This window comes from Panicum virgatum, chromosome 3N (assembly GCF_016808335.1).
Source record: "Panicum virgatum strain AP13 chromosome 3N, P.virgatum_v5, whole genome shotgun sequence".
Lineage (NCBI taxonomy): Eukaryota > Viridiplantae > Streptophyta > Magnoliopsida > Poales > Poaceae > Panicum > Panicum virgatum.
The window spans coordinates 6,525,744-6,539,264 of NC_053147.1; the positions used below are offsets into that span (position 1 = coordinate 6,525,744).

Consider the following 13,521-nt stretch of genomic DNA (forward strand, 5'->3'; position numbering starts at 1 on the left):
ATAAAAGACAAAAATACCAAAAAAACAAAAACAAAAACGATGCGTTCATGCTCATGAGGCTAGGATTGGCAGTCCGCTATAATTTGTAAAAATATAATAAATTACAATCGACCGGGCCAAAATGCTTTAGTACTAGTACATATCATTCTTTTGTTTCCACAGAATGAGACCTAAATCAAAATCAAAACAGTCGGTGTACTGCGGAGAATGTGCTGTGCGGAGTAATGGTAGAAAGCCACCAAGCGGGGAGTTATCTTCTTTCTTTTAAAGGAACCATCAAGCGGTGCATAAATGCTGTACAAACCGGCATCGATCATGGCATTGTAATCTCTTTCTCCACTTTGGTGACAATGTAGAGTGGTGTTAGCGACAATTAAGGCAGATATTATTTGTGGGCCATCCTGCTCATTTGAAATTTTTGCCACTCTAGGAATACTAATAATTCACTTTTGACTTTCCAAGAGGCCCGATCTGGAAATGGTAATGCCCTGATTTTGCTCAACACTTTTTGGATCCACTGTAAAGCAGAGGGGATTGCCAAACCACACCTTCCATTTAATGATAACTTAGAAAATGCTAGTAAAATATTGTTAACCAAGGGATCGGTTATTAGTTTGTAAAATCCATCTCCAAAGAATGGCACCATGATTTGAAGAGGAAAGCGGCAGCAGCCGCCAGGAGGGAGGAAGAAGGCAGGCAGCTCCCATGGGCCATGCCGGCGGCTATTGGCCATCAGTCAAACAGACCGACAACTAAACGCATCATCTCATCTCATGTCACTGCTTACTGCACTGTAGCAGAACATGATGGTCATGAGTCCAACATAATGATGCAGCGATTACGACGCTGACGCCACCCCTGACCGAAGCAAGTTGAAACAAATGATTTCCTTCGTTCTCCGTTGGATGGCCACCTTTTCCCCGCCATATCTTTCTCTTTTTGTCGGAAACGTGATGAGTTATGATCTCGGTCTACCATTCCATCGCATTTTGAAGAGTGTTTCTCTGATTCTCTCTTATCAAACTCGATTTTCTCTGTCCGCAACAGTTGCTCCATAGGCCACACTGTTCAGGTATTGTAAGATCATTACCTCTGTTGAGGACTTCTACAAATCCGACAAGCGAGACTTCCTACAAATTTGGTCGCTTTACACATAAACTACTTGGATCGCCTCTTTTCAATAGCACCATTAATTAATTATATCAGACAGTTTTTCAAGGCGCCACAGGGCTGGATTATTTGACAGGAACACGCCTAGGAAATTGCTTTCACAATGTAATCTTTTGCATATGGTAACAGGAAGCTGATTGTCAAAGTTTCCAGCTTTATATTACTTGATTTCATTCAATTAAAAAAATCAAGAGGTCCAGCGCTCTCCAGTGCAGCAAAGTCACTTTCTGTGGCATTCAAGTCCAAAAGAGTAGGAAGTTTCCTAACTCTCTCCTGCATGAGCATCAAGCGCTATGGGTAGGATTGTAACACTCAGGTGTTAATCCATGAATTAATTGAATTAATCACCGTCATTAGCTCCAAATCTCGCGACCAATAATCAAACCAATAGTTTTCTGGCAGTCTGGGCCAGATCAGCCCGGACCGGTCTGACCGGTACGGGCGACCGGTCTGACCGGTCTAAACCGAGCTGTTGGTTTTGGGCCCCACAGCATTTAAATCATTCTCTTCTCTCTCCCCCAACCACTCTCTTCCCTCACCAGAGCCGTGCTCCGCCCGAGCCCGAGCTCTCTTCCTCCTCCACTCTCACCTCAAACCCTAGGACCCTAATCCAACCATCCTCCATTGATCCAAGGCCAAGGGAGCTTCAATCGGGTGTGGAAAATCATCTTCTCCAAGTGCTTCATCCTTGGTTGGCTTGGATTCAAGCTCTTAAGGCAAGGACCCCAAGGTAATGGCTAGTGGGTTGATTTGATCTCTTGTTCTAGGGAGAGTTAGGTAGTTTCCTTGGGCATGAACCTGTGCTTGCATCTCAGGGTAGGGCCTAGATAGAATTTGTGCTGTAGAATAGTCATTGTGGGGAGGTAAGGACTCACTCAAGGTAAATTAGGATTTTTGGATCGATCTCTTGTCCTAGAAGGTTATGTGTGGTTTCCTGATCTAGCCCTTAGAAGATATCCGGAGTCGATGGACGATTTGTGCAGCGCCAAGGAATCCTAGGTTTTGCTCTGAGTAGGACCGGTCTGACCGGTCTGATGGACCGGTCTGACCGGTATCACGTCAGGTCAAGGGGGACCGGTCTGACCGGTGTTGGGGACCGGTCTGACCGGTGATAGCTGAGCTGAGGGGGTGCAGTTAGGGTTAGTTGGCAGATTGTTAAGAATTAGTTTGGTTTATTCTTACTTATATTTTTTTATAAACTCATGCATGCATTCTCATGTCATATGCATATGCATACGTGTAGTAGCCGCGGCGGAGGAGGTCGTATTCGAGGTGGTTGCGAAGCCACAGGAGCCCCAAGGGCAAGCCCCACAGCAGGAGGTTCGCGTGGAGCCGGCCCAAGGCCCGGCTAACCCCAGTACTGAGCAGCAGGCACAAGGCAAGCCCCGGTGCACATCCCTCTATTTTAAATTATGGCACATATATATATATATGTTCCTGTTACTTGTGCATTATGTGTAGGAATTATTTGGAACCCTAGTTGCATGATTCCCTAGGATTCCTGAGTTATACTAGTATGTATAGGGCGATAGAAGTGCTATGCTTAATAGTCTCGATAGAAGTCGAGTGACTCCTGTCACTCGCGAGATATAGGGAAACTTTAGAAGCCGAGTAATTGCCGGTTACTTGCGAGATACATTATTGTCCTTATACTTCAGTAATTTAGAAATGGAATGGTATGGTTATGGAGATGTGAGACCGGGCGGGGATGATGGTATTAGGTTTGGCAGCAGGACAGGGTTCCTGGGTGTCTTAGCTCCGTCCGTGTCGATTAAGGACCGGTCGTTGTGGCAGTGCTGATCGGGGATTGAATTGTACTAACCGCATGCCGGAAGTAGGAGGTAGTCGAAACCGGTAAGCCGAGTACTGCTTTACTTCGAAAGTACAGAACTTCTACCCACCCCTTAGGGCAAGTCGAGTGGCCGCGGAGAATTGGGATGCATAAGTTTACCTTTGGTGGTCTCTCGTAGGGCTCGACTGACTATATGCAGGTGGGGCGGTTCTGTAGTTCGAGGCGGGGAGGGGAAAGGTTGGCGCGTGGGGTCCGACGGGGCTTTTGCATGCCGTGTTGGTTAGGTCCACCTTGCAAGGTTAAATCGGATCGATTCGCCGTGTCTCGCGGTTATGAGGGCCTTGATCTCTTTGTCACACCGTAGCAAATGAGATAGAATATTAGAAACATAAAAATGGATACTATTCTGAAATCTTAATTTGTATGCCCCAACTTGGGTGTTTAGATAGGCAAACCTTAGTAAGAGTCTATCTATCTAAAATATGTGGCTAAAATATGGGAAGTAATGATACACCTCTAGTTGCTTTTTCTGCAAAACAAACCACCAGCCAAAGGCCGTGCATGTCTAGATATGTGGGCTAGGTTATACCCACTGGTCGGGTAAGCCTTGCTGAGTATTAGAATACTCAGGTTTTGTTGCCACCATTATTATTTCAGGACCCCAGGACGTCGACTTCTGCCCCTGTTGCGTCAAGTTCATCTGCCGAGATGCAGAGAGGTGACAGGTCGTGGAGCGAGACCCTTAGGTTAGGGGTTTGTCGGGTTGCACACTCGAGGGCGGAGTGTTCAGTCTATCTGTTTTGTCGGGACCGGTCTGGTGGACTGGTCTGACCGGTATCCCTTAGGCAGGTGCATGCACGCCGGTCTGACCGGTTCTCCTAGCCGGTCTGACCGGTGTTGTTAGGCTGAGAGTGGGCAGCAGTGTAGGGTAGTTTGTTTTAGTGTAGTTTCTTTCAAGTTTTAACTTTAGTCCTCCAGTTGTAAATTTGTGAGGGTTCCAACTTATGTAAATTAATTTTGTATTTGAAACTCGGTTTGTAAATTTAAAGTTCTATCACGCATCATTGTATAATTTCAAGTATTTGTGTCGTGCTTGTACCATCTGTGCCCACCTTCGCGTGGGACTACCGGTGTTGTTTCGATCGGGCCGTGGGTTGAGAAAAGATCGCCAAATTAAGCCGTTAAACTAATGCGCCCGATGAGTTCAAATGATGACCATTACGCTTAATTTAGAATTTTAATTTGACGGTTCTGTCAGTCACTTTCTGTGGCATTCAAGTCCAAAAGAGTAGGAAGCTTCCTCTCTCTCTCCTGCATGAGATGAGCATCAAGCGCTATGGGTCAACCAACCATGAAAGGCAGCGTATGTCCATCGTGGCCGTTCGAAGAAGCTCACTCTTCTCAAGGACTTGGAGTGCCCACCACTATCGCGTCCAGGTTGCCTGATGCGGAATTGAAATCCCATACTGCAGAATTTACTTGACAAACCAGTAGCGACCAATCAATATCAGACTGCCAATATTTGCAGGCACAAACAGGTCTAAATAAGTCCACTACAAACCAGGTCTAAATAAGTCCAGTACAAACCAATCTTCAGAGTACAATAGTATAAAAAGGTACCAGAAAATCGCAGCTCAGAAAATTAACTTTGAAGGTGCATAAAAGTACCCCAGCATCACCATAAGAGTGCAAGCACTCGAAATAAAACGCCAGGTAGGCAAGGTAGGTGGATACTGCTCGCTCAAAGCAGCAGCTCAGCATCCATCTTAGCAGTAAAACATGACACGCTTCACGTTTTCCTTGAGGGCAGGTAGAGGTCTCACAGCAGCAGTCCCAACAGCCCTGGAGCTGCGAGAACTCCCAGGTGGAGGGACACGGCTCGCTCCAGCACCGCTTACCATCGACCCACTGTCAGAGGTATCTGGCTCCATGTAAAAGCGAGCTCGGAAGGCTGCCAAATGAGCATAGTATGCAGGAGGCACTGCAAGCAGTCCAGTAAAATTGTTAGCGTTCTGTCTTGCATTACCACCCGACCTAAAAGGTGGTGTTGGAGTAATATACTCAAGGTCAAGTTGCACTTACCAACTGATACTGAGCGTGTGCACCTAGCATACCTGCAAATATTGATATTGTTTTTGGTAAGTCGGCAGTTAAAAGGAGTTCAATATAAAAGAACAGATATGCTGAGCGGTAAATATTACGTGTAGCACAAGTTGTTGGTGAGAGATTGTAACCCATCAGCCGTAAACTTATTCTCATCCCACAGAACATGATAATGTGCGGGGCGGCTTGTTCCCTAAAAGGACCCCAAATCAGCAATCAACTTATTCCATCATATAGTGTAGTAGAAACTAAATGGAATCCAGCAATGAGATAGGGAATCTCAACCTGAATGCCAGCATGGCTACACAGGTAGAAATCAAACTCAGTGGGATGGCAAATCTTTGAATCCACCACAGTGCCTATATGTAGAATTAAAAAAAATCACAGACATAAGATTAGGCAAGCTAATCTATCCCCCTAAAAAGATAAGAATATACAGGGTAAGCTCAAAATATAATATGAAATGCATAGAGAACTAACCAGGCAGTATGTTTCCACTTCTATCAACAGAACGCTGATCATTGTGGTTGTTAGCAAACAATCTAGTGTGATGACGCTTCTGGACCACTACAAAAGTAACTGGAGGCTGGTAGTTGGGCTCCAACGATGCGCAGGCCTGTAACCATAGTACAAAGGGTGGTCAGAGGAAAATTAGCGGTGAAGAACATCATCAGGAATGCACTTAAAAATTGAGTTCACCTTTCTAATGGCATCAAGCTCATATAACAAAACTTGATAGAACTGCCCCTCGCTAACACCATCCCTGAAAGTAATACATGGTTTAATATACTGGGAATCATTGTCAGAAAAGGTGCCCATGAGCAAAGATAGGAACCTGTAGAATATGATCCTCTGGGGTTTCTGTCCTGTTGACCTCCTGAAAGAAATGAGAAGTTCCCTGCACAATCAACAAAAGTTATACATACAGCAGGATCCACACATGGAGAAGTGAATGGATCTCATTTATCTCCATAAATATCATACCTGACCATGCCACCAGTGACAGTCCCTCTTTGGGGATCTTGCCATACTTTGAAAAGATCCTGTATCAACTCTTGGCGATGGGCTTGGGCACTCACTAATCCTGCATACTTGGTGACCTCCGGCCAGTCTTGAGAAGCAACCACCTAGGGAGGGAGATACATGGAGAGGAAAAAGATAGTGAAACTTCAACCAAGAAAAAGAACATATTTTCTGGTCTTTCTTTGTCAGAATAGTGCCACACTTACAGCTGCAATGGAAGGACTAGAATCTTCTCCAGGATGGGGATGGGTAACATCAGCACCAAATATAATGGTTGGTCTGTCACTGACAAGGGGAATTCTCCTTGCCAAAGCATCTACAAGCACAGTATTCCTTCCCCCAACCTGAAAAGTAGGAAAACTATAAGAGACGAGTCTAGTGTTAAAGTAAAAAATTAGAAGAGTTGGGGTGCAATGTTACCTTAACATTTATTTTAAGGGCAACATTTGCAAGATACTGCTGTTTGTTCGCCTTGAAAACATGTTTAGTTAGACAACATTGGGAGACCAAGCCAAGATCAGTCTCACAGATCCTTTTGAGATCCCCTGAAGAATGAAAACAATACTAATAACAAAGTCTATTCATTGGGCAAATTGTTTGAGTCTTTTGGAAGAGAGCACATACCATAAAGTGAGCCATTATTGTCGGGCAGTATTACAATCAGCAGGTCAAGTTCTCGGCCCTGAGGTCTGAGTATGTTCATGGCATCTTGATAGCATCCCTTTAGTGCTCTTTCAACATGTTCAGGCCTCGCAGTCGATGGTGGTAGCACAGATTGAAGTGCAAAGTCCTAGAAGAACAGAATATGAAGGGCAAATGACACAAACAAAAACCAAAGTGACAAACAGATAACTGTATTGAAGTTCTATCTGATTCACACGTACCATTCCAGATACTTGGCACATCTGAGCCAGCTCATGACAGAAACTCCTGGCAGCATTATCTTGCACATTGCGTGAGAAGTTAATGCATGCCCAGCTGCTAACTCTACCGCCATTGACCATTTTCTACCATACAAAATAACAGAAAATAATAAGCAAGACACAAGTTAATATTTGTTAATGAATAATGATCATCAACCAGGGGAAAACAAAAGGCAAGCTACAGGTTGAAATAGATTATATATGGCTAAAGTAATGTGAATGGCATATGGGTATAATGTAGAGAAACTAAGCTTAGCTCAGTTGTTGGGAGGTGTGGGTGTACACCCCTAGCACCCATGTTAGAGTCCTCTTTGGTTTAAATTAGGGTGCTTCTTTCTTTCTTATTATTTACATTGTCACCTAGTTAATCCTAGGTTGGTCGAGTTTTTCATTTAATGGCCAATTTCAGTGGTAAAGTGCTATAAATAATAGTCGCAAATTAACAAGCAGGTAGTTGCATGTAAAAGGTAAAACAAGAGCAAAGTTTCAGATAAGCCACACATTGATGATACAGTTTTGCTAGTAAATCATGCAAAATTCCTCGAGAAAATTTCCGTATTAAACTACACGAGCACATGGAACTGTGAGATGACAGAAACAATATGTAGGTGACTGCCAAAACCCAGAGGATTTCATAAGTCATCAGCAGCTAGCAAGCTATATATAAACAATTTCATTACTGTATTGTTCACGTTATGCTCAAAGTCTCAGATAACGGCTTGAAAGCATGATATCATGCTTCAAGGTTGGCAACCGTGGCTGCTGAGCTAACTTCCAACCTTTTTGTAAATAATATAAGATTTTTCAACAAATGGTTGGAGCTATATCATGTCTTTCTCCTCTAATAGTTTCATAAGGTGAATAACTGAGTACGCCTGAAGGAATTTTCATAAACAGCGGAATTTATCTTGATTTCTCAGGACTGTCATAACAAGCCATACCTTATTCATCATGTTCCACTGTCCGACTCTTGGCAAAACATCCTTCTCTCTGCCACTGTCATGGTATTTCAGCTATTACACAAAAAGTAGAATACCAGGTCAAAGAATGTCCAAAGATGCAAATCAACTGCTAAACCACAGATGAAAACTCACTAACCCTTGGGGGAGGCAGAACACGAGCTTCGACGGATGCAAGACGCTCATCAATCCTTATGCCAAATTCTTGTGCATATGGATCTTCAAAGTATGCATTGTGATGCACAGTCTGATCAAAATAAGGCAAACAAGAGATTTAGAACCATCAGTTCAAATTGATTAATCTTCATGAATCATGAAGGCACTAGCTACTTAAATGAAAATATGCAACACACACACACACACACACACACACACACACACACACACACACACACACACACACACACATTTACCCAGATGCACGCACCCACCCGCCCACAGGGAGGGACTCACACATTTAAGGGATTGCTATAGACTCACCACACTCACGAATTAGACGACCAGATCACTAATGTCAATTAATTGTTACATATAAAACAATAATTCTTAATAATAGACGGTACTCTTCACCAGGACATATAAGTTTGCTTTGCATGAATAACTTTCTAATCAAGTAATTATCATTTTCTAAATACACTGGTATTGCTACTGCTGCTGCAGCAACTCCTTCTATGCCTAAGTCAAAGTGTCAAACCAAGAAATATGATCTGTAATCACCTGCAGGATGTCTTTCTCACGCTCTTGAGGACGCTGGCAAGTCACTTTCAGTAGAGCAGTGATCTGCTTCTCATTGAGTCGTTTTGAGTAACGCTGTCCCTCAACTATCTTACAGACCTAGTATTTCAAACCATTCGCAAGTTGTCAAAACATGCTGAAGCTGGATATAGAAATTAGAAATCATATGGATAGATAAACATAATATAATATATCAATTGCAATTGAGCTAGTTAGCCACTAACCTCCATAGGCAGATAATTTGGTCTTTGTTGATTGCCCACTTGCAAGCAAGGCAAAGAAGTGTGCTGAATACTGAAGCCATAAGTCTCCAGGAAGTATTGCACCACAGTCTTCACAGTACCACGATCATCAATAGGGAATCTATGCAGGAACAAAGAAATCATGTCAGCAAATTATTCCTTGCACTATCAATCCATGCAAAGCTAGGGAACATGTACGTACGATAACTCCCTTGTTGCCTGTGAAGTGAGGCCAGAGATACGATATTTCCTTCGCATGTTCCCTCGGTGTGTGACTTCGACTTTTACACCTCGTAGAGCTTTTTTAATCTGCAAAGGGAGAATAAAAATGAAAAGTGACGTGGCATAAACCAAATTTTCTATCAAGAAACTTTCGGTAATTAATCAAACCTTCACACGATCAGAATCAGATAACGGTCTAACTGAGATGTCTCTGTTAAGAAGCTGAGCAACGAAATCAATAACAGGGAGGGGCTCAATAAATGCAGTAGAGGACATATCTGCAACAAAAGAAATCAAGCAACCGCAACATTTCAGATAAGGCAGTATAAGTAGTGTCAAAACTGAAAGCGACATGACAAAATGAATCAACATGAGAATGATGGTATCTAACCAATATTTAGAGAAAGACCCATCTGTGTGGGCCTTATGCTTTGGTAGAAACCCCGCCAAGTTTCCAAACCCTCACCAAGTTGCTGGCGTCTCCCTAAGTTGGGAGAATAAAATGATCTACCAACAGGACAATACCTACACCAGAAATGAAAAGAAAATGGGGACTTTGCCACAGGAAAATAACTCTAACAAAATACCATTATCTCAAAGATTACCTGGCAGTAGGCAATTCACGTAGTACAATGTCAAGTACTTGAAGAGCCTCTTGAGGAGCATCTGGTTGCCTCCCAGCTAGAAACATAGCCAGATGGTGGAGATCAGCGCGGGCAGCAAATTTGATCACCACCTTAAATACCCTTTCGCGCCTTAAAACATAAAGAATGTCAGTTCGAAATTTTGGGTGTGTTTTAAGCACAAACATGTTAAAACATAAAGAACGCCCGTACGAAATTTTGGATGTGTTTTAAGCACAAATACGTCAAAACATAAAGAATGCCAGCAAGAAATTTTGGATGTGTTTTAAGCACAAATACGATAGCACCAGCAATACCTTTGGCCTCCACCAGGACTAGCCTCCTCATCTTGCAGAGTAATTTCAAATGCCCTAGATGTAAATGGCAATGGTCCCGCTGTATAAAGGCTCTTCCTTCCATCATATGCAGGTAGACGCCCATCCAAATGAGACTGTCTATAAAGAGTTACAAGCTGTCCCATGACAGCACGATTGACGCCACGTGAAGTAACCTCAGGCGTAATAGAAACCTGGTGACAATAGGCTGGTTATCAGAAATCACATATTGACATATAAGAAGTATAGTGAAGAATTATGTTTTCTTATTACAGACTTACATCGTAGTGGTGAAGGTCTTTATCAGGCAGCTCAGCAAAGAAATGATTTGCCTTCACGATGCACCTGGAGCCATAAGTACCCTTGCCAGGGCGCAATGGGAATTTAACTGATTTGCTTGATGCCGGTGCCATCTGAATGGCTTGGCTGGTTGAACTCTCACCACGAATAGCAAGTTGCTGAAACTGTTGCTGGACTTGTCCAGTGCTCACCACAGCCTCCGTAGGCTGCGAGGAAGAGCCAGCTGCCGGTGGGGATGGTGATACCGCCACAGGGGGTTGATATTGGACATATGGGGCTTGGTGCAGCTCGGGAACTGATCTCGATGGACCTGGAGGAACACTTGGTCCAACACTACCTCCCCCACGCCCGCCGTAGTGTGGCTGAGGCACTCCCCCTCTGGGGCGTGGACCACCACATCCCTGGTACTCCTGCGATTGATACTCAGGTGGTCCACCACCAGGATGTTGTGAAGGTGGGACTCCACGGCCCTGGTATCCACCACGGCCCTGGTAATCACGCAGTTGAGCATCAAGTGGCCCACCAGGATGTTGTGAAGGTGGGCCTCCACGGCCCTGATACCCACCACGCCCCTGGTAGTCGCGCGGTTGAGACTCAGGTGGCCCTCCACGGCCCTGATATCCACCACGGGCCTGGTGTTGCCCTCCACCACGGGCACCTTGTTGAGGCAGTAAACCACGTCCTCCCCCATGCTGTGGAGTTGTCTCAGGTCGCTGTGAGGAGCCCTGTCCAGGCGCTCCAGGAGCCTCCCCAGAACTCTCTCCAGGGCCAGTTCTTTTCTTCCTAACCATGATGGACCCTGGCATGACACATACAAGAGCATCAAAACAGATTTAGTAGCGCATGAAAATGATGTATCATGTATGTGATACACACACTCAATGAGAGCAGGATATGCGATACACACACTCATTGAGAGCAGGATATGTGATACACACATTGCAGGGACACGAAGCGACAGCAGGGTGTGCGATACACACATTGCAGGAAGCCAGGAACACACAACTACAGCAAGATATCTATCCTCTGAGAATTAAGATGAACTACCCCTGAAGGGTTTACTCTATCTAATCTATAAATATACAACAGCAGTGTTATAAAAAAATATAAATACAACGATGGAACCACAATGGTGCGATGAACAACAAGAAAATAGCGCGTGAGACGTGTAGAAGTGCAACTTGTACTACACCAAGTAATATGACGATGAGGGTCCTGGGGTGTTTCTGAGTTCTATGTTTCCGGCTATCGATCTGACGTTACGATTCAGCAACACAATTGGACCAATCTAGTGGCCGACTAATTCATCTGTGAGTTGTTAGGGGATCAGGGGTGGTGACGCGAGCAGATCAGGGGCGGACCCAGTACAGGACATGGGTGTGCACATGCACACCCGATAATTGTTGCAACGAGAGAGAGAGAGAGAAAAAAAACGAAGTTAGTAGGTAAAGTTACGGTCAGATCCGAATACAAATAGCGCTTGCATTAGGGTTCTGGGTGTTGGATTCCGCGCAGCAGGAAGGGAAGAAGGGAGTGGGCGCGCGTACCCCTGCCGGATGCCCGTCGCCGGCGAAGCGCCCCGCGAAGAACCGCGCGAGGAGGGCGCCACTCGCCCTGTCGTCGCCTCGCCGCTAGTCGAGGGAGTGAGGGGGGAGGCGCGTTGGAGGGAGAGGAGAAAGAAACCGGCAAGGGAAAAGGTCTAACCGTGAGCGAGACCCCGCGCGTATCATGTAGGCTAGCGACGTGGTGGGTTAGACCGTCCACAGCGATAGGAGTAAATGGAGGAGTAAATCTACTGTTTGGCACTGTAGATGCACTGTTTGGCACTGTAGACAGAGAAGGCGTGGGAAACGAGGCAAGAGCAAATTTGCTCTTGCTCTTGCCATTGTGGACAGCGTACGAGAAACTGGGAAAGAGGAGGGCACCAGGTTTTTTTCTCAACAAGAAGACTTCAACGTCATCGCGTCCCGCATCGCGTCGATGTCGAGTCTGGTCACTGGCAGGTGGGCCCAGCAACCCTCTTCTTCATCCTCGGCATCCCCTGTTTCCATCGGTACGGTCGTGGGCACGACATCAGATGCGTCCACAACACCGATAGACGAGAGCGATTACTTTTATCAAATCAAAGTAAATTACAGAAGCATGGCTATTATCAGATTGCCCGCAACAAAATCGAATATATCTGCTAAATTTAATCGGCTGAGAAAATCTCTAAGTTAATTTTCTACCAACAAATTTCACCATCAATTATTGTGCCCCCTTCCCCTCCTCTGCCTCCCCCTCCACACCGGAAGTTTAGGGAGGTGGATGTGAAGATTCACGAACACATCGCAGAAGAATTTTCTACCACCCGCATATCTTCTTCTTCTGATATCTTTCATCTTGCTATCCTCCGCCCCACCCTCCCTTATCCTCCGTCCCTATCGGCGGCTCTTGAAAATCTCAAATCCTAATCTTTGCCGTCTCGACCACCACTTCGGCCGTCGTTCGTTGACGACATCGCTGCTAGTCTCTCCCCTACCTCCCACTCCTCGCCGGCGGCCGCTCCACCCTAGCTCGCACATCCAACCCCCCCCCCCAATCCCTCCCACTCCTCGCCGGCGGCCGCTGCACCCCAGCTCGCACCTCCACACCCCCCCCCCCCTCCAATCCTCTGCCCCTTTGCAATATAATCGCACGCGATGAATTTATATTCCGGCTCTTCCACCGCATAGAAATTATCCATACAAAAGAAATTAACATTTTATAGAGAAACCTTCATCTGCACCCTCACACGCGGTGATCGACTAGTACCACAGAGTAAATCGCAGGAGTCTAACCCTCATCCGAGACAATATATGATGAACTCGTTGATTGATCCACGACTAGATCCATCATCGAACATTTACCCTCCCGCGTCTATTGTCAATTTCATGGCAAAAAAGGAAGGAGAGAAGCAATACCGCGAGGCAAGATGAATGGGAATGGCGGCGCGGAGTAGATCTCTACAGGGACGAGGGCGGTGCTGCTTGTTGCTGGGAGGATTTTTTTTTTTTGGAAGCCGGGAGGAATTATTTTATAAGGGGACGTGATGCCCATGCGGACTCGATGGAGA

At 45.3% G+C, this 13,521-nt stretch overlaps 1 protein-coding gene across 1 annotated transcript; it reads right to left on the reverse strand.

Moving 5' to 3' along the window:
* Positions 1 to 4,441: 4,441 nt before the first annotated feature.
* LOC120667107 (protein argonaute 1B-like) lies at positions 4,442 to 12,138 on the reverse strand. Its single transcript, XM_039947141.1, has 23 exons — positions 11,975 to 12,138; positions 10,409 to 11,226; positions 10,110 to 10,321; positions 9,775 to 9,924; positions 9,561 to 9,694; positions 9,338 to 9,447; positions 9,150 to 9,256; positions 8,930 to 9,068; positions 8,688 to 8,804; positions 8,110 to 8,217; positions 7,953 to 8,024; positions 6,973 to 7,095; positions 6,713 to 6,878; positions 6,509 to 6,633; positions 6,295 to 6,432; positions 6,050 to 6,192; positions 5,901 to 5,963; positions 5,765 to 5,828; positions 5,546 to 5,681; positions 5,351 to 5,424; positions 5,164 to 5,258; positions 5,045 to 5,076; positions 4,442 to 4,943 (listed from the first exon to the last, which is right to left on the reverse strand). The coding sequence occupies exons 2-23, from the start codon at positions 11,216 to 11,218 to the stop codon at positions 4,729 to 4,731; spliced, it is 3,333 nt and encodes a 1,110-aa protein (XP_039803075.1). The 5' UTR covers positions 11,219 to 11,226; positions 11,975 to 12,138; the 3' UTR covers positions 4,442 to 4,728.
* Positions 12,139 to 13,521: the final 1,383 nt, after the last annotated feature.